General features: G+C 36.4%; 1 protein-coding gene across 3 annotated transcripts; it reads right to left on the reverse strand.

Moving 5' to 3' along the window:
• On the reverse strand, positions 1-25692 carry rhocb (ras homolog family member Cb). 3 transcript variants are annotated; one of them, XM_058784211.1, is made up of 6 exons: positions 25538-25664; positions 4733-4835; positions 3115-3272; positions 2655-2775; positions 2014-2144; positions 1-541 (listed from the first exon to the last, which is right to left on the reverse strand). In XM_058784211.1, the coding sequence occupies exons 3-6, from the start codon at positions 3268-3270 to the stop codon at positions 368-370; spliced, it is 582 nt and encodes a 193-aa protein (XP_058640194.1). In that variant the 5' UTR covers positions 3271-3272; positions 4733-4835; positions 25538-25664; the 3' UTR covers positions 1-367. The 3 variants fall into 3 exon arrangements, with proteins under 3 accessions (XP_058640194.1, XP_058640192.1, XP_058640193.1); XM_058784209.1 differs by lacking the exon at positions 4733-4835 and adding an exon at positions 18056-18156 and having other exon boundaries at positions 25538-25661; XM_058784210.1 differs by lacking the exon at positions 4733-4835 and having other exon boundaries at positions 25538-25692.
• Between the last annotated feature and the right edge of the window lie 242 nt (positions 25693-25934).

The following is a 25934-nucleotide window of genomic DNA, read 5'->3' on the forward strand; positions in this document are numbered from 1 at the left end:
TTAACTGGATGATAAATGTATTTTTGCTTTTTTTTTAAATTTAAATCACTGAGCATCATATACAGAGGCATAGAATAATTGTAAACCAGAACCGAAAAAGACAGAGAAGATTTATGTACAAATACAAAATTAATCAGTCAGTCTTTCTCCCAGAGAAGGAAGGAAGGTATGCTGGTGAAAGGAAAAGAAAAAAAAAAAAGAAAGATGGCAGGATGGAGAGGTATCGGGTACCGACACACACTTTGGTTCCCTTATAAATATTTTTCTGTCATCCACACCTGGATTGTGATAAATGTGGTGCACGGTGGGTACTGCAGGCTTTTCCTGGGGTCAGTTTGCAGGGTGTGTGTATGTTGCAGTGTGTGGCTCATAACAGCAGGCAGCCACTTCTCTTCTTGCGCTTGCGGACCTGCAGCGCCGCCCTGGTGGCCATCTCAAACACCTCCCGCACTCCCTCTTTAGTTTTAGCTGAACACTCTAAATATCCAAACGCACTGATCCTGTTAGCCATGTCACGGCCCTCCTCAGGTTTTACAGGTTCCTGGAACATACACATATATGATAACAGGCAGCATTCTTTCAGAAAATACTTGAAATAGTTTGTTTCATTTATCCATCAAAGGTGACAGTAAAGACATTTACAACGTCACAAAAGATTTCTATTTCAAGTAAATTGTTAATTTTGAACTTTCCATTCATCAAAAAATCCTGAAAAAAATGTATCACTGTTTCCACAAAATTATTATGCAGCACAACAGTTTTAAACATTAATAATAAGAAGAAATGTTTCTTGAGCACCAAACCAGCATTTTTTGAAATTACTGAAATGATTCTGAATCATGTTACACTGAAGACTGCTAAAAATAGTTATTTATTTATTTGATTGATTAAATGTAGCCTTGGTGAGCATAAGAGACTTCCTTCAAAAATAAAGTCTTTGGCAACTTCAAACTTTTGAACATCAACGTTGAACTTGTCTCTACTTGCATACCGACTCAAAGCAAAACTAGGTTACAATAAAAACATTAAATTATGTTTTATTAACAAAGTTCGGGAGGAGCGCGTCAGATACTTGGCCTAATCAACACAAGAGGAACACACTCAAATTAATCAACACCATGGGTATAAATACAGCTGACATACCTCTATCCTCTGACGGTTAATCAGCATCCCTCCACCGCCCCTTCTCCACACTTGAGTTCTTACCACACTTATACGGGGGGGTACTCTGGGTTCGGGCCATTCCCGAGCTCGGAGCCCTTCCCCGGACAGCACGCCAAATACGCACTATACTCCAGCTAATTATATGTAAGTGTGAACTCGTGAACCTCATTCAGGACACAACAGGGACCTACTTACTGTGTTTGATATGCCATATTAGCAGACTACACGCTGACTGTACAACTGACACTGCAGGCATGTTATACTATTTTAAATAGCAGCACATAAAACAGTAAAATACTCTACAATAACAATTTTATGCTGTACTTTTATGTCACATGACTTACAATCCGCCACATTCCTGTAGAGATAAAATCAAGGGTTGAGCTCAATGAGCATTCCTAGACACTAACGACACTGTTTGGTAGCCATCTTAAATGCTGCTTGAACATCTCTATGGACACAACAGTTCCTTTCGACACAAAAGTATTTTGTGAGAACATGATGCGTTATAATTGTGTAAGACATTTCACATTAGCAAATTACTTGAATCACATGAACACAAGTATATCTAAAAGTAATATTCTGACTAGTGTGGAAGTTTCACTACTGCTTCTGGCTTACTCTTACAAACACTCTTCAGTATGAAGCAATCCCTGAGGGCAGCTTTATCCCCACAGGAAACAGCTGCATTTCCATTTTCTTTTGTGGCTGTCAGAGATAGGAAGTGTCCTGTTTGTTAAGGCAAAGGCCAACAAAAGGCCTCTGCTGTGTCTACTTCAAGTTACTATGGCAACACCTGTTTAATATGTGATGTGCACACACACATGTACACACACACATCTGCCATACCTGTTTCATCTTGATCAGCTCCCTGCGCGTGTGTTCATCATTCCGCAGGTCTTTTTTATTGCCCACAAGGATGATGGGAACGTTGGGGCAGAAATGTTTTACCTCTGGCGTCCATTTCTCTGGAATATTCTCTGGAAGAGGCCAGAAAAATAAAGTGAATGAAACCCGACATCACTGTTTGATATTTTTAGAAATTATTTAATACAGTAAATTAAATTATGAATAATAATTTACAGTATTTACAACATTGAATAAATTCTTTATGACTTTAAATACTGCCTCAATTTAATTTAAATGTAATTTACATTTCTGTTCCAAAGTTCTGGAGTTTTATTAAATTTGAATAATTTAATGTAACTGTTAAATTGTAAAATTATTATAATTTAAAATAACAGTTTTCTACTTTAGTATATCTTTACTATAGCTTTTGGTGTTCAAGAAACATTTATTTTTATTACCAGAATTCTTAAATGAACAAAAGTTTAAAAGAACAGCATTCTGAAATAAAATTTGGAACATTAAAATAAATATAATGCCTCCTCGTTGAATAAAAGTGTTCATTTCGTGAAAAAAAAGAAAAAAAAAAAAAAAACTTATTGACTCCAAACTTTTGAATGATGTGTATGTGTGTAGTTAAGTACCTAAACTATCTGGACTATCTATAGAGAAGCACATCAGAATAACATCTGTGTCTGGATACGACAATGGCCTCAAGCGATCGTAGTCTTCCTGACCAGCTGTATCCCATAGAGCCAACTCCACCTGAGAGAGAGATGCAGATACTTCAGTATTGTTTGTCAGCTGAAGGTATGAACTGAACTTTGAGTTGCCTGAATGTCGATGTCAGTGGCCATAAATATAAAAAAACCATTTAGAAACCTGAGGCTATTTAAAGAAATAACTGCAGACTACACTTGACTTCTCACATAATATTATATCCAAGCATGTCTGTTCAAGACGGCCACAAATTTGGGTTAAAAATATGACAGGCTGCAGTAACACCCTATTTCCCTCTCTCAAGCAAACATACACATTCTCAGCGCTTCTGTCCACAAAACGAGGAAGAAGGACTGTGTACAAGACTATTTCAGGATAACTGACCTGTTTGCTGTCCACCTCTATGTCAGCAATGTAGTTTTCGAACACTGTGGGCACGTAGACCTCAGGGAACTGATCTTTACTGAACACAATCAGCAAGCAGGTTTTCCCACAGGCTCCATCTCCCACAATCACCAGCTTCTTACGGATAGCTGCCATCACTACAAAAAGCAAGAGAAGTAGAGATTTTACCATAAGAAATGGTTAAAAAGGAAAACATTTTTTGGGGATATTTTGTATTTGATAACAATGATGACTGGCTGTATATTATGTCACTTATTATATAGCTATTTAACAAATAAACAAAATTCAATTGTATATTAGCTTAAATTGTATATATTAGTTTACATGAATAAATGGAATTGTATACATTAGCTTAAACTGTATATATTACCTTAAATTAATAAATAAATAGTACATTAGCTAAGAAAGACTGTAGCAATAAAGATGCCATTAATGGTTATGAAATATCCAGTTTATCAGTGAATCTAAACATTTAACAAATCAAAATAATCATTCCAGAGAGCCACAAAATACACCCTAATAAGTGTCATAATTGTTCGTTTCACATGAATGAACCCCTGTGGTGTAGCAGAAACTGTTCCAAGATCAATCCTGCATTTATGCAGAATCAGGAGGCCAAAATGCTGATCAACCTAACTGACCCACAAAATGAACAACACACTGGAATGAAATGAGCACATTTTGTTCTAGGCCTTATTTGGGAGCGGTTTTTGCATCCACACAGACAGAAACAAAGCCAGAGCGTGAAAAGTATGGAAAAATACAGTAAGAAAAAGAGGGAGACTTTCCTGCCCCACCCTTTTCCTCCCTTTCCCGCAATTTAGAGGAAAAATAAGGACACTACGGCCCAAAAACATCACAGCCACACATTTTTCTTTAAATAGTGCCAATCCAGCCAGCTGTCCGCATTTAAGCAGGACATGCAATAGAGCAGCAGTGCTGCCATACAGTAGCCCACTGAACGGGACTACATGAGTTTGGCTTCTGTGAGTGACAGCAGACTGAGAGAAATTCAGAAAATGTCAAACATAGGTATATAGAAATCTATAGTAACACATTTAAAACATAAGTTGACATTTACCACCACAACACACCAGTCCAGCAGCAAGCACAGAAACTATTCATTTGGCCTTGAATCACAGCAATACCACAGTTGTGTTATGCCACAGTTTGGTAATACCATGGTTTTTTTGACATGTTGTTTGATAATATTTAATAATAATGTGGTATTATTATTAAATATCATTTTGGACATGTGCCATGGCAATACCAATTTAGGACATTTGTTGTGCTTTTGTATATGGTATTCTCTGGACTACCTCAGGGTACAATGTGAATGTATAAAAATGCCTACCATAGAGTATATCAAAAGGACTAAAATATTACCATAAACTACTGTTCAAAAAAGTCAGTTAAGTTTTAAATTGTAATAATACTTCACTATATTACAGTTTTATTGTATTTTTGATCAAAGAAATTCTGCCTTGGTGAGCATATCTTTCAATCTTTTGAAATTACCTTTAAAATAAAGTAAAATAAAATAAAGTCTTTACTTCAGTGTGTGTAAAGTGATGCACAAATTAATGAATTACTCAACATTTCGTTACTGTGGTTTCAAACTATAGTCAGGAGCCTCAGGACTGTGCAGCTTCATAATGAGACATTTGGATTGGATGGTCACAGGAAGTTGACATCGGAGCCTGAAACAAGCAGCACACCCACACATTGAATTTCAAAAATCACAGGACATGTTCTGAGAGAGAGAAAAGAACCGAAACAGGTCAGTGCTATTCTTGAACGTATGTCCCTGGAGAAATAAATGCGTTCTTGGTGACGGCAGCCTGGTTTCTCACAAGCACACACATTCATCTCTGCTGCCATTATCTCACAAGCCCTTCAAACACACCCAGTTCTGCCCACACTTCAACACAAGTGGCTTTTTGAAACAGTTGAGACGAACTCAAAAATTGACAAAACTGACATTAATTCACTGAAAAGGATAATTCATTTTTGAGGAGATGCAGAAATCTGTAATATGTCATACTGGGAATTTCCCACAGTGCTTGCTCTGGTCCCGTCTCTGAGGGCACAATGAGGAAACATTTCCTCAACCTCTGTTGGGAGGATTAGAAGGAACTCACTTCCTGTTCTGACAACTCCCTTCCTGTTCACACAGGCTTCAAAAAACTATTATATCTTTTAAATTAAAAAGATTGCAGCCATCATAAATCGCACAGCTGCATCTGAGAGTGAAGTACTGTTAGACCAAAGCCATGTCTTTTTAATATTATTTTTATACTATCAAAGTATTTATTAATAATTTGAATTAGCTTAGTTTAATTTTTTTTCTTCTATGCTTTTATCATTTTTTACTCAAGGCTCAAGTCAGTTCAATGATTTTTTTTTTCTGACTTAAGTTCTAGGAACATGGGTTGGAGCTCTTAATTTTGAACTCTAAAAGTGCATTAGATAGAATAAATTTAACTAAAACGTTTAATATTCTTTTTTCAAATATTCTGTAATTATATATATATATATTTTTTTTACATATGGCAATAAATATTGTATTTTGGACTTCATATCGCGATATTCGTATTGTGAGATTTTGATATCGTTACATCCCTACATAAAACGCATCAATCATAGTCAAAATTATTAGCTGAGTCTATCAATTAGGGTTGGGTACGTTCACATTTTAAACGGTACGGTACCAGTATAGTTACCTGAAATTCGGTACTGGTACCCAACAGTACCATTTTTCAGTACTTTACTCTCCTTGTAATAACAAAAACACTTATTTCAGTGAAAAAATAAGTCCAAAACTCTCAATTTCAACATTTTGAACAATAGGGCCCTACAATTTTCTTTTCTTTTTTTTTCTTCCAGAAATTATTTTGTGTTTTTTTTTTTTTTTCTAATATAAAGGAAGGCATGAAACATTTATTTATTTTTAATCAAATGAAAATGAAACCCTTTTATTTTTTGGCAAACAAGCAGAAGTTTTTTCTGTTAAAATTAATACATGGTAGAAAAATTGTGTGAATATTCCTTTAAAAAAAATTTTTTTATAATACTTGTATTTTTTTCTACAATTAAGTGGTTAATGTGGTTGTAATAATTATTTTTATCATTTAATTGTTTTATTTAAATTTGACAGTAAATGGAATATATAAAGACGTAGCCTACATTACATTGTACAAAAGTAATACAAGAGTAATATATTTCTGTTGCATGTTAAACCGCACTTTTGAATTTTGACAGGTTGCCGTGAAGTTTCCCTGTGTATACAGTATGATATGATGCTAGTTTTCTCAAATGAAACGGTAAAATTCTCATGAAGTGAATCTCACAGCCTGTAAGTTCATGTGTTCATGTAGTGAGATGCAGAGTTCACGTGTGCTTCAGTATTTGTGTAGTAAACAAAACCGCGTCTCTGCCAATCATACATTCCGAGGCTAACGGAACATGCAGAATTCACATTTAAACCGTCTTTTTGCGTTTTAATATTCACATACACTAGTTCATAATCGCGATTCGAATTAACTGACAGATGCTATAGAGTAAATTTCGTTTTTATGAATGGACTCTGCCATCCTGCCACGTTTTCGCGGAAACCATATGACCCTAGAAATGTAAGCACACTTCAGTGTTGTGTTTGAAAGAGTTGCAAGGGTGACACCATGTCACAGGGTCTCTCTCTCTCTCTCGTATGCGCCCAAATGCGTTCTCAGGTACCGAATGATTTAATATGAAGCGGTACTCGGTAGTACAGACACAATTCGGTCGGTAGGCTTACCCTTAAAAGTACAGAGTTTGGTACCCAACCCTACTATCAATACAGGTAAGCAAGGATGTAGATTGTTTGTGCAATAGATAGACATTCGGTTATAATCCGACAGGTCAACTAGTCTTTCGGAGAACCCAAGTCAGTTATGAAAATATGTCGTTCTGCACAACCCTAACATCCAGAATCAAAGACTTGTTGAGTCAAGCACTGGACTGAATCAGCAGGAGTTAATCAGAAGAAAATGAGAAAAAGTATGTTTCATTATGATTGATAAGAATCTATAACAGCTCGATACAACCTGGATATGGAAAGATAATGAGATTTAAATTGGATTCAGGAGGGGGTTCAGTCCTTCTACTTCAAAGCTTTCCATCAGGGATCATGGATAATTGAGTCCAGTCCATCACGACAGCCTTCTTCCCTCCAAACCTACCATAGAAATGGCACACATACTAAACGGGGCCCAGGAGAGCGTTTCAGGGCTGTGTTGTGGACGAGCAGACACGTTAAATGCTTTCAACTGACCTTGAGCCACAGGAGCTGTGGACTGATGGGTTTGTAATACGGCTGGGCAGCGTACTGAATATTCATGATAGATTTACCACAATTTGACTGGTGATATCAAATTAGGCAACACCGCAAACTTCTAATGTGCTTTTAATTTGGCCATTAAGCTTCCTAAAGACCATGTGTCAATAAACTAGTTTCTAGTTCCCTCTTTGTGCCACGGGAATGCAAGCGTTGTTTTAAATGGAGGTGGTAAATTTGACTCAATCATTATCAGGAATCAAAAATTGTCAATCATTTCAGCGAGTCAGTTCAAACAGGTGGTTTACGTGAGAAAGATTTTTTGATGTTTTTAAAAGAATTATGTTATGCTCAGGGCGGCATTTATTTGATAAAAAAAAAAAAAAAAAAAACAGTAATATTGTCAAACATAAAAAACTGAAAACACCCAACACACCTGACCTGTTCAAAACTTTAGTTTTACTTTTAGTCAGGAAGATTTTTTATGTTCTTGAAAAAAGTCTTCTCACCAATGCTGCATTTATTTGATCAAAAACAGTATTTACATTGATCACAAAAAAATAGCTATTTTCTATTTCAGAGTATATATATATTATATATATTTATACATACATACATACATACATACACACACACACACACACACACATACATACATACATACATACATACATACATACATACACACACACACTGTGTGCAGAATTATTAGGCAAGTTGATATTATGGTCATATTTTTTTGCCAAGAAAATTTTACCAATTCCAAACCACATCAATCTTAATAACTACTATTGATTTTGTATTTAATCATTTCTACGTTAATTGTCCATGAAGGCTGAAAGTCAAAAACTCCTTATTTCAGGTGTGCTGAATTATTAGGCAGGTTTTCTTTTACAGATAAAATGAGCCAAAAAAAGAGATTGAACTCAAAGTAAAAAAAAAAAATAATTAAATGCCCATGAGAAGGATGCAATACTAATTCAATAATAGAATTAGCAAAGTTAAGGCATGATCATTGAGCAGCTAAATGCTCATTGGGTCAGCAGGGTCAGAAAAAAACAGGTGGAGAAGAAAAGACACGTTAACTGCAAAAGAATTAAGAATTAAGGTGAAGAATTAGCTGTGAAACCATCAGGAATCATTTAGTCTCCAGCACCATCATTTTCCAGAACTGCAATGTGTCAGGTTCTCAGAGACCTTGCTTGGGTAAAAAATGCAAAAAAAAAATAACCCTCACTTAATATGAATAACATGCCGAAGTGTTGTGAAATACATGAAGACTGATTTTGTGTAGGCTTTATGGACAGATAAGTTGAGAGTGACTCTTGAAGGACCAGCATCACATCCTCTTGTACCACTGTTTGAAGAATTTATCTTTCAGAATCTGGCAGTAAGTTTTAGGAGCTTATTTTTATTCCATCTCCCATCCTAAAAAGTTTGTCTTGCAGAGATTGACTAAAATGAGCTCCTAAAACTTACTGCCAGATTCTGGAAGATAAATTATTCAAACAGTGGTACAAGAGGATGTGATGCTGGTCCTTCAAGAGTCACTCTCAACTTATCTGTCCATAAAGCCTACACAAAATCAGTCTTCATGTATTTCACAACACTTCGGCATGTTATTCATATTAAGTGAGGGTTATTTTTTTTTTTTTACTTTGAGTTCAATCTCTTTTTTGGCTCATTTTATCTGTAAAAGAAAACCTGCCTAATAATTCAGCACACCTGAAATAAGGAGTTTTTGACTTTCAGCCTTCATGGACAATTATATATATAACTTAGAAATGATTAAATACAAAATCAATAGTAGTTATTAAGATTGATGTGGTTTGGAATTGGTAAAATTTTCTTGGCAAAAAAATATGACCATAATATCAACTTGCCTAATAATTCTGCACACAGTGTATAATATATATATATATATATATATATATATATATATATATATATATATATATATATATATATTAGTGGTGGGCATAGATTAATTTTTTTAATCTAGATTAATCTCACTGTAATCTTGGAATTAATCTAGATTAAAATGGCTCATTTGAATTCTGCCAAGTAGATAAGTAAACAACTAGCAGTCATCAAGAATTTAATACTGATAATAACATTGAAGACATTGTATGATTATTCCTTAAAGATAAGGTTTTAATAGTTTTAGTAGTAGTAGCCTATTACGTTCTGCCCAATGTCTTCAAGTGAAACCGAACTTTTATTTTGACAGGTTGCCGTGAGGATAGTTTTTCTCAAATGAAACGCTCGAATGCTCATGAAGTGACTCTCAGAGCAGTTCTGGAGATGTTGTTCATGTATTTATGTCCTCATTTAGTGAGACGACAGACGTTAATATCGCCGCAAGCCTCACGCGGTCTTCTGTAGGAGTAGTGAACAAACCCGTGCGTCTGCGCCATACATTAACACAGAGAGACACAGAAGTCATATTTAAATAGACGTTTTGCGGCTTAATATTTACAAATAGGAGTGGGAGTGTGCTCACTTGTGTGTGCGCTTACGTTTGTTTGTTTGTGTGTGTGTGTGTGTGCGAACCGGGCGGAACTCCGCTGTGCGCGCGATACAGAGAGCGCGACCATGTAACGTAGAGACAGAAATGACTTGCTGATTTCCATTGGGAAGCTTCTTAAAAATAAATTTTCCCCGAAGCAAACCCGGCGGCTTCATAGCTGCATCCATGTTAGCACGCATACACACAGGTTCGAAGACTCGTTCTCGCCCCCTACAGTGCAATTCGGCTAGGTATACATCCGCGCTAAAATATCGAGGTGAAAGTCATCATAGCTTGCGTAGTATAGATCCAGCTCCCAGCCCAACTTTGAGAATAGATTAACGGCGATTTTTTTTTTATCGCCCGATAAGAGTCTCACGTTAAGGCAGCACGTTAACGCCGATAACGGCCCACCACTAATATATATATATACACATATATATATATATATATATATATATATATATATATATATACACACACACACACACACACACAGGTGCTGGTCATATAATTAGAATATCTTCAAAAAGTTGATTTATTTCACTAATTCCATTCAAAAAGTGAAACTTGTATAGTATATTCATTCATTACACACAGACTGATATATTTCAAATGTTTATTTCTTTTAATTTTGATGATTAGAGCTTACAGCTCATGAAAGTCAAAAATCAGTATCTCAAAATATTAGAATATTTACATTTGCGTTTGAATAAATGACCATCCCTACAGTATAAATTCTGGGTATCTCTTGTTCTTTGAAACCACAATAATGGGGAAGACTGCTGACTTGGCAATGATCCAGAAGACGAACATTAACACCCTCCACAAAGAGGGTAAGTCACAGAAGGTCATTACTGAAAGGTGTGGCTGTTTACAGAGTGCTGTATCAAAGCATATTAAATGCAAAGTTGGCTGGAGGGAAGAATTTGGGTAGGAAAAGGTGCACAAGCAACAGGGATGACCGCAAGCTTAAGAATACAGTCAAGCAAAGCCGATTCAAACACTTGGGAGAGCTTCACAAGGAGAGAACTGAAGCTGGAGTCAGTGCATCAAGAGTCACCACACTCAGACGTCTTCAGGAAAAGGGCTACCAAGCCACTTCTGAACCAGAGACAACGTCAGAAGCATCTTAACTGGGCTGTGGAGAAAAAGAACTGGACTGTTGCTCAGTGGTCCAAAGTCCTCTTTTCAGATGAAAGTAAATTTTACATTTCATTTGGAAATCAAGGTCCCAGAGTCTGAAGGAAGAGTGGAGAGGCACATAATCCATGTTGCTTGAAGTCCAGTGTGAAGTTTCCAGTCAGTGATGATTTGGGCTGCCATGTCATCTGCTGGTGTTGGTCCACTGTGTTTTCTGATGTCCACAGTCAACGCAGCCATCTACCAGGAAATTTTAGAGCACTTCATGCTTCCTTCTGTTGACAAGCTTTATGGAGAGGCTGATTTCATTTTCCAGCAGGACTTGGCACCTGCCCACACTGCCAAAGGTACCAAAAGCTGGTTCAATGACCATAGTGTTACTGTGCTTGATTGGCCAGCAAACTCGACTGACCTGAACCCCATAGAGAATCTGTGGGGTATTGTCAAGAGGAAGATGAGACACCAGACCCAACAATGCAGATGAGCTGAAGGCCACTATCAGAGCAACCTGGGCTCTCATAACACCTGAGCAGTGCCACAGACTGATCGACTCCATGCCACGCCGCATTGCTGCAGTAATTCAGGCAAAAGGAGCCCCAACTAAGTATTGAGGTCTGTACATGCTCATACTTTTCATTTTCATACTTTTCCAGTTGGCCAAGATTTCTAAAAATCCTTTCTTTGTATTGGTCTTAAGTAATATTCTAATATTTTGAGATACTGATTTTTGACTTTCATGAGCTGTAAGCTCTAATCATCAAAATTAAAAGAAATAAACATTTGAAATATATCAGTCTGTGTGTAATGAATGAATATAATATACAAGTTTCACTTTTTGAATGGAATTAGTTAAATAAATCAACTTTTGATGATATTCTAATTATATGACCAGCACCTGTATGTATATATATATATATATATATATATATATATATACACACACACACACATACATATCCATCCATCTATATAATGTGTGTGTGTGTGTGTATGTATATATATATATTATTCAGTGTATGTGTGTATATATATATATATATATATATATTTCATGAATCGCTAAAAAACATCTCTTCCATCTTTATTTGACCCTCTAACTCTAGCATTCTATTCTAATTCCATTTAAAAAAAAAAAAAAAAAAAAAATTTACTAACTGCTTGTTTTCTTGTTTTGTTTGCTTGTTCACTAGCTTCTTTAATATTTTGTATTCTATTTGTTATCTTTTTATTTATTATACAATTAACAAAAGCAAAAAGGCCTCTAACACTAGCTTGCTCTATTCTATCTATTTTCTTTTTATTTATTATACAATTAAAAATAAAAAAAACTACGTGTTCTGCATAAAGCTAACTGAGACTTGTTATAGCACTTACATATCATTGCTCTTTGGTTGATTTTGATTGCTTCCATTGTCCTCATTTGTAAGTCGCTTTGGATAAAAGCATTTGCTAAATGACTAAAATGTAAATTTTATTGTCATATTAAATGTAATGTAATGTTAATCTATATTTATTCATGTGATGTCAAAGCTGAACTTCAGCAGTAATTACCTTAGTCTTTAGTGTCACATGATCTTTCAGAAATATTCTGATTATTCTAATAATAAGTAAAACGACAAGAAAAATTTCTTATTAAACAGCACAACTGTTATCATCACTGATAATATTTTTGTGGAAACCATGACACATTTTTCCAGGCTTCTTTAATGAATATAAAGTAAAAAAAACAGGATTTGTTTGACAAACTGTATGAAATTATTCATATGTAAATAAACAATGAAATATTTTGTAACAGTGCATAACTGTTTACTGTCACTTTTGATCAATTTAATGCATTCTTTTTGTATAGAACACCTTTCTTAAAAAGAAAAAAAAGAAAATAAATATTACTGACCCAAAACTTTCAAAAGGTAGTGGGAATTATTTATATTTTTTACATCTTGTTATGCACAATACCAGCTGTTTGGTTTAAAACTAAACATACAGGTATATGGAGAGAAAAAGATATATTGACATCAAGACACACATATATTGTAAAAAGTCTATATGGGCCAGTCTGTATGTGAGGGTGTGTGTGGCCATTGCAAGTGTCTCCTCCTGCAGTCATCTGTCAGTCTGCCTGTTCACTGAGGGGACACTGTAACGTTTGAACCGAGTAACTCTCGTTCTGTCTCTGTCTAGCGTGCACAAAGACCTCAGACATGTTGGGTACATGAGGAAATGAAATGGTGCTGAGTGATGCCCTCTGGCCTGGTTCCTGTAACGGGTGATGTGAGTGTGTCTGGAGGATGATGTGAATATATGATGCCTGCAGTGGGAGCCGCAGCACTCAGAGCTCTGTGAAACATGTGTCTGAGCCTCACAGGCAAGCTGTAAAATCCCTCTGCAGCACTCGGCCTCTGCCTGAAGCTCAAACCAGCTACTCGCACAATGACCCTGTTTACTAGGGATGAGCTGTAGTTTGTTGAGCAGTATTTTTATTAACATGCAAGTTCTCCAATTCTTTTGTTATTTGCAGAATTATACCTCAGAGCTTCCCATTTCTGTGTCCAGACTAAGAGGCTCTGATTAAATGGATAGGTGAGGTTTGTTTGTATATTACTGTAGTTTGTGGAGTAGTTTTTGTAGCTCTTTGGTCACAGTAGTATTTCTAATGCTAAAATACTGTATAATTATTGTTGTTATCCAATCCATACGTTTTTCACATTTACAAATTAGTCCCTGCCTCCACTTGTAAGTGCTTTATATTGTTGTTATATAAACGCAATTATTCAATGCCATTGCTATCCATTTATGTTAGCACATACATATTTTGTTTAATTTATGAAATGCAAAGTAAATGACATGTCTTTATGTCTAACAGATTGAAGCAGAGTTCACTCGCCTAACTTTAAAGGACCTCATGAAGTCGTTTCTGTCGGGTTTGGACCAGTATATACCCAGATTTCTTCAGATGTTTAGAGCAAAGATAAGCAGCATTTGTAAATATTTTGATAATACAATTACTGTAGGAAACTGACATTGAAGACCATGTGATGGCAGGAATGGATGTGGACAGTCTCATAATGCCTGATGGAGATGATGCCTTTGTCTACTCTGTGGTGCTGGAGCAACAGATTGTCCTGATAGATGTCAAAGACCTCCCTCATGCTGTAACTCTACTAGTTAGACTGATTTTTGTGCTTAATATTGATTACCCCAAAAAAACTACGCGACACATTTCAGGTCATTCAAAAGATTTTTATTGACCTTGGAGGTGATCAGTGTTCTGTGAAGGTGCATGGACTGAAAAATAGACTCCTTCGCAAAACTGTGTCTCCTAGCTGAGAAGTATATGATGTGCATCTTTTTGTTGTTAAAGGGATAGTTCACCCAAAAATTTAAATTCTGTCATTAATTACTCACCCTCGTGTCGTTCCAAACCCATAAGACCTCTGTTCATCTTCGGAACACAAATTAAGATATTTTTGATGGAATCTGAGAGCTCTCTGACCCTCCCATAGACAGCAAGGGTCCTTACACGATCAAGGTCCAGAAAAGTACCAAGATGATCGACAAAGTAGTCTATGTGACATCAGTCTGTCAAATCTAATTTTACGAAGCCACAAAAATACTTTTTGCACAAAGAAAACAAAAATAAAGATTTTATTCCACATTTTCGTCTCTACTGTTTCTCTTGTTGACGCGCATTCACGACGCAAGCGCATGGCGGCGCAAGCACTGATCCAGATCGAGCGTGATGACGTTTAACACAAGGCATGAACACCCTTGCTGTCTATGGGAGGGTCTGAGAGCTCTCAGATTCCATCAAAAATATCTTCATTTGTGTTCCAAAGATGAACAGAGAGGTCTTACGGGTTTGGAACGACATGAGGGTAAGTAATTAATGACAGAATTTTCATTTTTGGGTGAACTATCCCTTTAATGATTTGCCTTGTGAATTTCTGGTTATTGTGTTTTAAAACAATGAATGTTTAGTTTAATTTTTTCTTGACGTGGTATTTTATGCAGTACCAAGTTATGTACTGAATATAAAAATATCTTAGACACTTTTATACTGTTTATTCAGTATTATTGTTAATGCAGTATATTACTGTATGTTTGTACAATATTTGTTGTTCATGCAGTGTTATTGTTTATGCAGTACATCACTGTATGCTTCATACAGTATCGTTGTTCATGAATTGAACTTGTTTTAGTGGAAAAATAAAATTCAAATGATTAAACTTAAATTATGTTCATTACGCTTGTTTTATAAAGTCCCATCAACTTTATTCTTAGTTAAGACAAGTTCACAATTTAAAGTTCACTAAACTTAAATTATGTTTGTTTATTGCACTTGTTTTATTAAGTCATGTCAACTTTATCCTCAGTTAAGACAACTTCACAATTTAAGTTCACAAAACGTAACATTTTAAGGCAGCACGAACACTTTAAGTTGAAACAATTTATTAATTTTTATTTTTTTTTTACAGTGTAGGGGTGTTATGATATGAGATTTTCACTATACGATTATTGTGGCCAAAAGAATTCACGATATTGACATTATTGCGATTTCTATAGAAATTTTGAAAAAATAATATAATGGAAAAATTCATATTTAAGTTTTTTATTTATTTTTTCTTTATGAATGAATGAATTACCAATGAATCACACTCAAAATATGGCAGAGAGAGAGTTCTTAAAGGGGTCATATGACGTTGCTAAAAAGAACATCATTTTGTGTATTTGGTGTAATGCAATGTGTTTATGCGGTTTAAGGTTGCTCCTCTATGCCCCGAAACGCATCGATTTTTCAAAGCTCATCGTTCAGAGAAGCGAGGCGTGCTCTGATTGGCCAGCTATCCAGTGCGTTGTGATTGGCCGAATACCTCAAGCGTGAGACGGAATGTTACAAATCCCATTACAAACGAGGCATTTGTTGCATCCAGTGGGGACATAATTACTGATTATAATGACTTCTACGCCAGACTGTCCTTGCAAAGTTGGAATTGCCCCACTTTATAGAAACAGTCTTTGAGAACAGCTGGCAGGCTACTCCCTGGTTCAGGAAATAGTCCTCCGTAAAATGCGATGCACACACTCGAATATTTGGGTTGAACCGTTCTGGAACAGTGTTGTAAATACAACTTAACCACTGATTTCTAGTTGTGTCCTCTTTTGGAAGCCCAAACAAAATAGTTTCGCTTTCACAACAAAACACAGCATCTCCACGACATGGCTGGCGCCAGCGGCAACGAAAATAAAAGTCCCGCCTTCTTTCTTTGCATATACATTTGGGCGGTGTATTGCAAATCTCCCCACACCGTGACATAGACATGTGGGGGCGTGTTTGAATGAGCCGTTTTAGGGGGGCGTAGTCGAGTTAACTTCTATAAAAAATATCTCTTTGGTTTTGAGACTTTAGTCTTTGCAACTTTAAGGATCTTATCTATGCAGAAACAGCTTGTAACACTGCGAAGATAAAGGAAAACTTGAAATCGCATCATATGACCCCTTTAAAAGGTGACTAACAAAAAAAAAAAAAAAAAAAAGTGTACAAACAGAACTTACATATAACTTTTTCTGTAGAGTGTCTCAATTTCGCTTGTCATCTCAGTCTGAAATGATTTCATGTGGCATTGGTAGCTACACACTGCATCACTACATACAGCCTTCATTTTTCCATTTTATAACAGGTGTTAACTAGCAATAATGTGCAATTCCACCACCTACTGTGTTCTATATTAGAAATGCAAAGTCGAAATGCAAAATTTATTTAAAAAAAACTTTAGCATAGTGCTTGCTCTTTACCACCTACTGTGTTAAAATGTGCTAACCAGATACTGGTGCTGGATTATTAACAGTTGTCATATGTGTAGCATTAACATCATATCAAGATTTCATTTTTTAAATCTCATGATTATCGTTAATACCGGTATACTGTGACACCTCTAAACCTGTAATTAAGGCCCCTTCACACAAAAGAAAAGTAAATAATGATAACTATATTTGCATCCGCACCGACAGACAATAACATTCTGTTTATTATAAGTAAATGCTGCAGTTTTGTCATAACTACTGCTTTAAATGCTCCAGTTCTTTTAAAGAGGAGTGGATTCTGATTGACTATCAATATCGTTCTTCAGCTGGAAAACATTGTTGCTAAATTGATTCCAGCGTTATCGTTCCTCTGTGTCATTATCATTCTTGTGGTGTGGACTAGCTTATTGGATAACAGGTGTACCTGGTAATAACACATGCCTCGGATACATTGTGATCAGAAATTGATGTTAAAGATGCACTACAGAGGTTTTTGCGGGGGAAGAATTTAAGTATCGAGCATCTAAAAAACAAATAAATTAATAACAATGCTCAGAATTGTTCTTTAATGTGCAACCTACTAGGTGCGAACAGGGTCAAACTCAAAATTAACCTTGATGTAACAACTGACCTGAACTGAACTGTTATTTCAGCAGGAATCTCACTGATCTGTATGCATCTGAGGAAATTTCACTCAGTATGAACAGGTAAAGAAGATAAATCTCTCTCACCAGGAAATCTGACTGGAACTTCAATATACTCAAACCCACTGGAGCACATTAGAAATATTTAATGGGCTATAAGTATTTATTTAATAAGGTGAAGCTCTGCCATCAATTCACAGCTAATCTCACAATTAATGACCTGTAGAGATCATCAGGGGGTCCACTGGGTCTTTAAGACTGACACCTTTGAGACTGCAACTCACACAAACACAGTGGAGCACACACTTCTCCTTTTGCCACTGGATCACAACACAGTTTAATATATAAAACACACACACAATTTTAAATGCAGGTTAAACTGAATTTAACCAGGAGGACTTTGGAAAGCATCTGCTGATTTGTGTCCTCAATGATCTTGTGAGGAGGTCAACCTCTACCAAAAACTCATTGACTCCACATTTCTTATCTTTGTCTTACTCCTCTTACTTTTTGATTGAACCACCAACACACTTTCAGATAAGGAGCATCTCCTGCTGTGTTTTTCTCGTAGGTGATGGTCTGAATCAGCAAACACAGCCACTGTCGATCTGGCAAAACAGCATCATAGTTTTATAAGTAAAACATTGCCAAGTTTGGTTATATAAACATTGCAGCAAGTGGCAAAATTTTGGCAAGATCCATGGGAGAATATCTTACGAAAATAAAATAAAATTAAAAAAAAGAAGAAGAGGATCCTTCAGTTTGTATTGAGTGTGTAATTACTCTTTCCCTTCATAACCTAAAATATGAATCACATCATCATAAAGAAGCTTCTAGAGTCCTAAAAGTCTTAACAGTGATAAACACCCGCATAAACACGCAGTGTAAATGTACACCCCTATGTGCCAATACACTGAACACACAGCAAGACTAGAGAATACATCTGGAACTGTTAGGCAGGGACAGTTAACACTTCTGTAATAATTTACTCACTTTCATGTTGTTCCAAACCTGTATGTTTTTTTTTTTCCCCCTTTCTTTTTTCTGAGGAACAAAGATGATGATATTTTGAAGAATGTCTAAGTGTTTTGGTCCATAAAATGAAAGTCAATGCTGTTTTAGATTCTGTTGACTTCCGTTGTATGGGCAAAAATATAAAATCACTTTAAAATATCTTTTTTGTGTTCCACAGAAGTCACACAGGTTTAGAACAACATGAGGGTTAGTAAAAAGATTATTTTTTCCCCTCAACTATCCTTTTATTAAACAAAAACATTAGTAATAGCTCACAGTGACTTTCAGAAGGTGTAAACACACACAGCTAGTCAAACACAAATAGCTCATCCCCTGTTGTTTTCACTGCTGGGTCTAATAAATAAAGATGCTCATCTCAGAGCACACATTGACTAGTTTATTAATGCTGATCTAGGATCATTATCAATTCTTTAATCCAACTTTGACTTGAAGCTAAAAACAGATGAGAGCTGTCCTCAGTTTAATGTATAAAGACTGTTGGGTGTCTGGATTGTGTGGAATCTGCACTCATGCTGGGCAGGTTAAGAATGTTTCAGCTTAACCAGAGACCTTAACCTGAGAATGTGTGTGTGTGTGTGTGTGTGTGTGTGTGTGTGTGGGTTTGTGTTTTTTTGCGTCAATGGTTGTGCTTTTAATGCATGTAATTTGCTTGACAAACAACAGTCTTGGAAGCTAAGGGTACGAAGTCTCCGTAGAATAAAAAGATAACAGAGATACACAAAACATTGTGAAGATAACACTGAACCTTAAGGACAGAAATGCTTTCCCACCCCCAATAACTTAAAAGTAGGGCTGTGCAATTAATCTCATGCGACTGTCATGCACATCTTGTCAGTAAAGCCAGTTCTTTGATTAGCAGTAAATCGCCATCACGTGCTTTCAGATGGGGCGGCATTTAATACACAGAGCCGTAGTTCACTGACAAGCTACGCAATATCACGTTCATAATCGTAGACAAATCACCTGCGATTATGAACACGGTTTTCGTAGCTTGTCAGTGAACTACGGCTCTGACAATCGCATGCGATTAATTGCACAGCCCTACTTAAAAGGAGTAACTTTATGATACTGTGAGCTACAAAGTTGTTTACGGATGGTGTACACGTTTGTTGAACAGCCTGCACTGTTTTAACTTATTTATAAATATGGCATTTAATAATGGAATTCCTGGTGAAAAACTACATTACCCATGATTCTGCAAAGAAATTTCCACAAGTCAGAGAATCGCAACAAGCAAAGCATGCCAAAGAACTGCTCCTAAGATGCACTGAGAATGACATAATAATCAATATCCCATAGCTATTAAACTATTTGAACATATATTGCAATAAATCTAAAATATATAGTTTCTATAATGACATCTTTAAATCGAGAGTGTTATGTTTCTCTTTTGTTTTTAATTTGTTTGTAATTTGTAATAAATCTATTTTACACTAGGTACAAAAAAAATACTTCCTCTTAGCACTGTTTGGACAAAAATGTCCACATTGAAACCCATTAAAACTGCTATTTTTCATCGCAGTGCCATTTAACTGTAAAATTATGCAATTTTTGTTAATAGGCTTTCATTCTGTTGGCAAGGCTTCAAAATTTTATTTTTAACCAGATGGTGCCATTTTTTCAGGTTTGGCCTATAAAGCAAATATCTGCTTTATTCCCGTTTTCTGCTTCTGCATATTATAGAGCCAATTGGATAAATAATGCAGCTATAATTGTGTGGGTGTGTTGGTATGGATGTTGGAGTGTGGTTTGTATGGGTGTCATAAAAAAAATTGTATGTGTGTGCTTATAATATTTGAGAGAGAAAAACTCTACTGTAAATCACAAATCCAACCACTGTGTGCACCAGCAGAGTTTTGCTGGCATCTAATGGGGAAAATTTGGTACTGCGCCCAAACAAAATTTTACTGAAAGCTAATTTTTTGAGATATCAACCTCAAATTTGGAACACAACTTGTTTAGATTTATGGCTTTGATTTTCTAGCATGTTTAGAGTTCAACATGTTTCATGAAATATATATTTTATCTAAAATATTGTTCATAAAGCACTTTCATAAACTTAAACTTCTATAACTTTTTTTGGTCCCACTTTATATTAGGTGGCCTTAACTACTATGTACTTACATTTAAATTAATAATTTGATATAAAGCACTTATTGTGTACATACATGTTCTTACATTGTACTTATATATTTTTTTTAAATACCTATATGTAGTTACATCTGTAATTAATTTCTGTAATTACATTTATAAGTACACTGTTGACCCATCCCTTACACCTTAACCCACCCTTAAACCTACCCAGACCACCAAACCTGTCCCTAACCTTACCCGTATCACACCTCAATAGCAGTAAAAGTGTTTTGCAATACAATATGACCACAATAAGTACATTGTACTTATTTTTTAATGCAAGTACACAGTAGTTAAGGCCACCTAATATAAAGTGTGACCCACTTTTTAAACTTTTTTTACTTCAACAATAATCTGCCATGGGTCTTTAAAATGAGAACGAACTTAAGTCTGTGCTCCCAAGCTTCAAATTGTTATGACTGTTTTTTGACATGGACATTTTTGTCCACTATGGACCTATGTGTAACATTTTTAAATTGATGCACAAGGGTTAAATTAAGACAAATTATTATTTTAGTCTGACTAAAATTGAATGTAAAGTGCATGTCAGTCATCAGTAATCGCAATACACCCATACACAACAAATCAACGACTCCACATTAGCCAAAACAAATCAATATTTAGTCTACCTTCAGCCACACAACTATCGATAATTACTCCACACCAGCCACAACAATCACTAATTACCCTGCCCCCGTCGCTGTGTTTAACACTGTGCTTTTTTTTTTTTCTTATCACCTGTGTGAGATGCGATGTGACACAATATGTGTGTGTTTGTGTGGAAAGCCAGAAGAGGTATTTTACAAACCACTTGCTGAAGCACAATCGCGATGACACTTGCTGCAGATTGTCAGATTGCTACAGCAGCACTTTTATTACAGGATTCAATGACCCTGAGGGTGATAGCCAATCAACAGCAAACGCCAGACACAAGCACACAACTGCCTCACGCTTCTGTGGAGCAGCGGCGGATCCTTAGATCAGATTCTCCACACGACAGAACAGAGAAGAGCACAGAAGATTAAACTCTAATTTAAAGGCCTCCTGAGGCCTCGCTGATGTTTGGCTTCCTTATCACACTGAGAGAGGAAACACTTCCAGTGTATCACACACATCAAGGCGGGAAATCAGAAACAAATACAGCACAACTTTAAATAAAGTTCTTCTGCTTAAGTTTAATAGAATAGATTTATATCAGACAGTTGTAAATAATGACTGCGCATTTCTAAGCGGTGAGTGTGTCTCTGATTTCAGCTTCCAAAGAAAGAAAGAAAAGCTGCAGCCTAGCAAAACAGAACGGACAGCTTTCTCCAAACTAAAAGGACAGAAAAAGCAGAAGGGTCTGACCTAGTTGAATGTTTGTTCTTGTTCCTAGAGAGAGGGGGAGTTGGAGAGGAGAAAAAGAGGGTGTCCTAATTAAAGACCGTCCTCTCTTCCTCCTCTCCTCTACTCTTTTTTTTTTCTCCCTCTTTCTCACACGATCAGGTCGCCATCAGAGAGTAAAAGGACTGTAGCCCAGAGGGCTAAAACTGACCTGAAAACAGCTTTCCATGGACAATCACTCAAAATCAGTGGTACTGCATACCAAGGACTGATCTTTAAGCAGTCAGAAAGTGAGTGAAAAGTAGCAGCTACTAGTTTGGACATGTCTGCTTCTCTCCATTTTTACAGTGAGTGGTCACAATTCTGAATACTCCTATTTCTAGCATAAAGAATCTGCTTTCCTTTTCCAGCAGAATGACACATGGGAATCCAGCTGTATTAATGCTGACCTTTCGGAGATCAAGGGTTTTTAACCTTATTCAGGTCAAGGACCACTTGGTGATTAAAGAGACAGAGCAAGGAATCCAAAGAGGGACCGGATGAGAAAGAGCCATGAGCTGGGATTTGATCTCAGGTCAATCAAAGTGCAACTGCGCTCCGGCTTTTGCATTATATATCTTGTATAATGCATATATGCACACTACCTTTCAAAACTTTGGAGTTGGTAAAATAAATGTTTTCGATTTTCTTAAGTTCATTAAAGCTGCATTTATTTGATCAAAAGTACTGAAAAACATTAATATTGTGACATCACAATATAAACTAACATTTTTTTATTTTAATATATTTATTCATCATGGCAAAGCTGAATTTTCAGCAGCAATTATTCCAGTTTTCAGTGTCACATGATCCTTTAAAAATCATACTAATACGCTGATTTGGTGCTCAATAAAATGCCATAAAATGGTTGTGCTGCTTAATATTATTTTTTGAAACCATAAAACATTTTTATATGATTCTTTGATAAAATGAAAATTTAAAAGAACAGCATTTAACAGGATTTAAATGTCCTTGTTAAATAAAAGTATTCATTTCTCCCTCCCTTCATTCTTTCTTTCTTTTCTCTCTCTATGTGTGTGTATATTATATATACACATACATATTTTTATGCCCCAAACATTTTTTTGACATTACCTGTGGCTCATGGGAACAAGGCAGACCTCACACTTCTAACTTACAAATACCTGGCGGTACAAAATAGATCCAGAAGCTCATTAACAATCAATGTTCTTGCTGGTGGATCCAAGCTTTCCTCTACTTCACAAATGTCTGATACCACAGGAGCAGAAAACAGCCCAGAGGACACAACAGCACAGACGCCCCTCCAGGACATCTACTTGATTTTAGCAAGCAGGAAGCCACCCTTAAAAACATTCTGCTTATGTAAGATAAACGTAAACAAACAAACCTCCCAGTCTGTTTAACCCTCGTAAACACATTTAATAATTCATTTTAAGATAAAACGCCAGCTCTGTTTTGATTATTTTGCAATTATTCAGCATGTGCAGTGTTTGCATCACAAATGTTATTTGTGGCTCAGTGCCCACTAAAGCACTGAAGGCTCCTTCCGAATCAAACCAGTGCCTCACTTTGATGCTTGGACAGTGAGCTGAATAATGACCCAGATATCGACCTGCACCTCTCATACACAGAGAGTGGTGTGGCTGCGGGCCCGCACCTGTTGGCAATGATGAGGTGGCACAGCAGATGCAGCCTCCCTATGACTGGCATACTTCAACATTCTTATCAAGAGACTAGTGCTCTTCAGACCCTCCACTCCTTTTCTGCCTCAGTTTATCATGCTCACACTCATCAGATTAAAAAAAAAAAAAGGTAGGTAAGCAGTAAGTCATACTCTTTCAGTGAGCATGACTTACATCTCATTATTTTCCAGCTCAATACGTTTTGTGCCACAGCTGTTGAGACCTGGATATGGAAACATTGACCTAATGTGGTGGTGGTCTTTTTCAGAAAGGCTAGCTCGGAAATTCCTGCTGAAATGTGGCCTCTTCCTTCCCAAACACAGTGATATATACAGTCACTGCTTTAAACACAAACACCTGAATCATTCCTGTCTGACAAGTTTTTAAATGAACCATATGATCACTGCGCTTTCAGTAGCCTACAAAACAGACCATGACCAGCTGTTTTGTCCAAAACACATTTGGGTCAATGACAAACAAGGAAATCCTGGATTATAGAAAGTCTTTTATATTTGTGAAGGCTTCATACATTTTTAAAAAACATTGATTCTGTTTTCTAAAAAAAACAAACAATTAAACTTAATAGATAGACCTATTTCGAGTGGTGTAACCATCAAGCATGAAGTACTAAAATATTTAAAATGAAACTTTATTACTTAATTATATTCAATTAAGCTTTCAAACATAAAGTAAATAAAATTCATATTTTTATCAACAAGTATTTAATTTAAAATTAAATTGTAAAACGTAAAAATAAAATGTTTATTTTTAAAATCATTTTACTGCATATTTATCTTACAACAGAAACAATAATTCTAACTTCTTACTCCAACATTTCTTCTCCTCGAGAAATTCCTAAGTCGTTTTGTTTATCTTTTGTTTAGTTTCTTCTCGCTTAAATGCCATAGGCTACTACCAAATCCAAATAATGGACTTTCGTGTCATGTGACATCGACATGGCGGCGTTCATGAGAAGGCGACCTGCTCCATATAGAGAGAAAAAACAAAAACAAACAAACATCTTTTTGTCTGGAAGATTTTAAGTCTTCATCTGACGTAAGTGTACATTTTAATCTTAGTACTTAAAAGTTATGTGTAAAACTTTTGAAATTAATAAAAACGTAAGTGGCCATTTATCATTTCCTTTCAAAATGAATGACCATCACATCATTAACCCAAAATCAAAAAAATAAAATAAAATAAAAGTTTGGCATGAATGCGCCTCAGCAGCGCACAAATGTGAAACATGAACCCACACTAAAGAGCTGAAAGTTAGTTGTTTTATTTCTAGGCGCGGTCTTTCATCTCCAAGTTTCAAGTTTCATTCATTAACGCTCATCTATGTGCCTTTATGAGCGTGTTATATTGTAATGTTTGCATTTCTGAACTCAACTACGACCTCTTGGACCTAAACACAACGATGTGAGGTGTTCAACAGGGGTGTTGCCTCACACTCCCATGCCAAATCCATCTGAATCTAGTGCTGTGGTCAAAAACAAACACTGCGCTACCGAGCTGCGCGTGAAAACAGGTGGCGACCACCGCGAAACACGCCGCAACTTCGGCGACGCTTTTGCGTCCGAATAGATCACAGTCAGATCTGTCGGCGTGTATGTTTTCCAGGCTTTTAAAGAAACACGTCAAGTTGTTGATCTTCATTAAAGACGCTTTTCTGAAGCCAACACCTACTTCTTTTCTCCCTGCAGAAGTGTTAAGCCGTGAAAGGGCTCTTGCTTTATCCGCGATCTAATCAGAACTAATGACAACCCTCAATGCTTTTAAAATAAACTCTTACCTTCTTATCAAGCTGAAGTTTCAGCGCTGAAGGTTTCGTTTTTGCTTGGCGCAGTGTGTGTGTTCAAGTGTTTGGCTGGCTGTGGAGGAGCGGAGCGCTGCCGTTAGATCCTCCCACAGACCATGGACACAGGCTGCTGGAGTTCTCTTTGCTCGATCGCGATTGGCTCGAAGGGAGGAGCTGCCGGTTACAGCCGCGCCCCCAGCCGTTAAAACAGAATGACATCATTGGCACGAGCGGCGGCGGGGGGTTGAGGTGTGGGCGCAGTGCGAGCGGGACCAGTTGATTGAATGCCAAATGCACCATATGCAGTTCTGTATGCTTCCTGAGTGAATCAGTCTTTTGAGTCGGATCGTGATAAAGCGATCGACCCAGTTCACAAAACCGGTATGAATGA

This window comes from Onychostoma macrolepis, chromosome 08 (genome assembly GCF_012432095.1).
Source record: "Onychostoma macrolepis isolate SWU-2019 chromosome 08, ASM1243209v1, whole genome shotgun sequence".
NCBI lineage: Eukaryota > Metazoa > Chordata > Actinopteri > Cypriniformes > Cyprinidae > Onychostoma > Onychostoma macrolepis.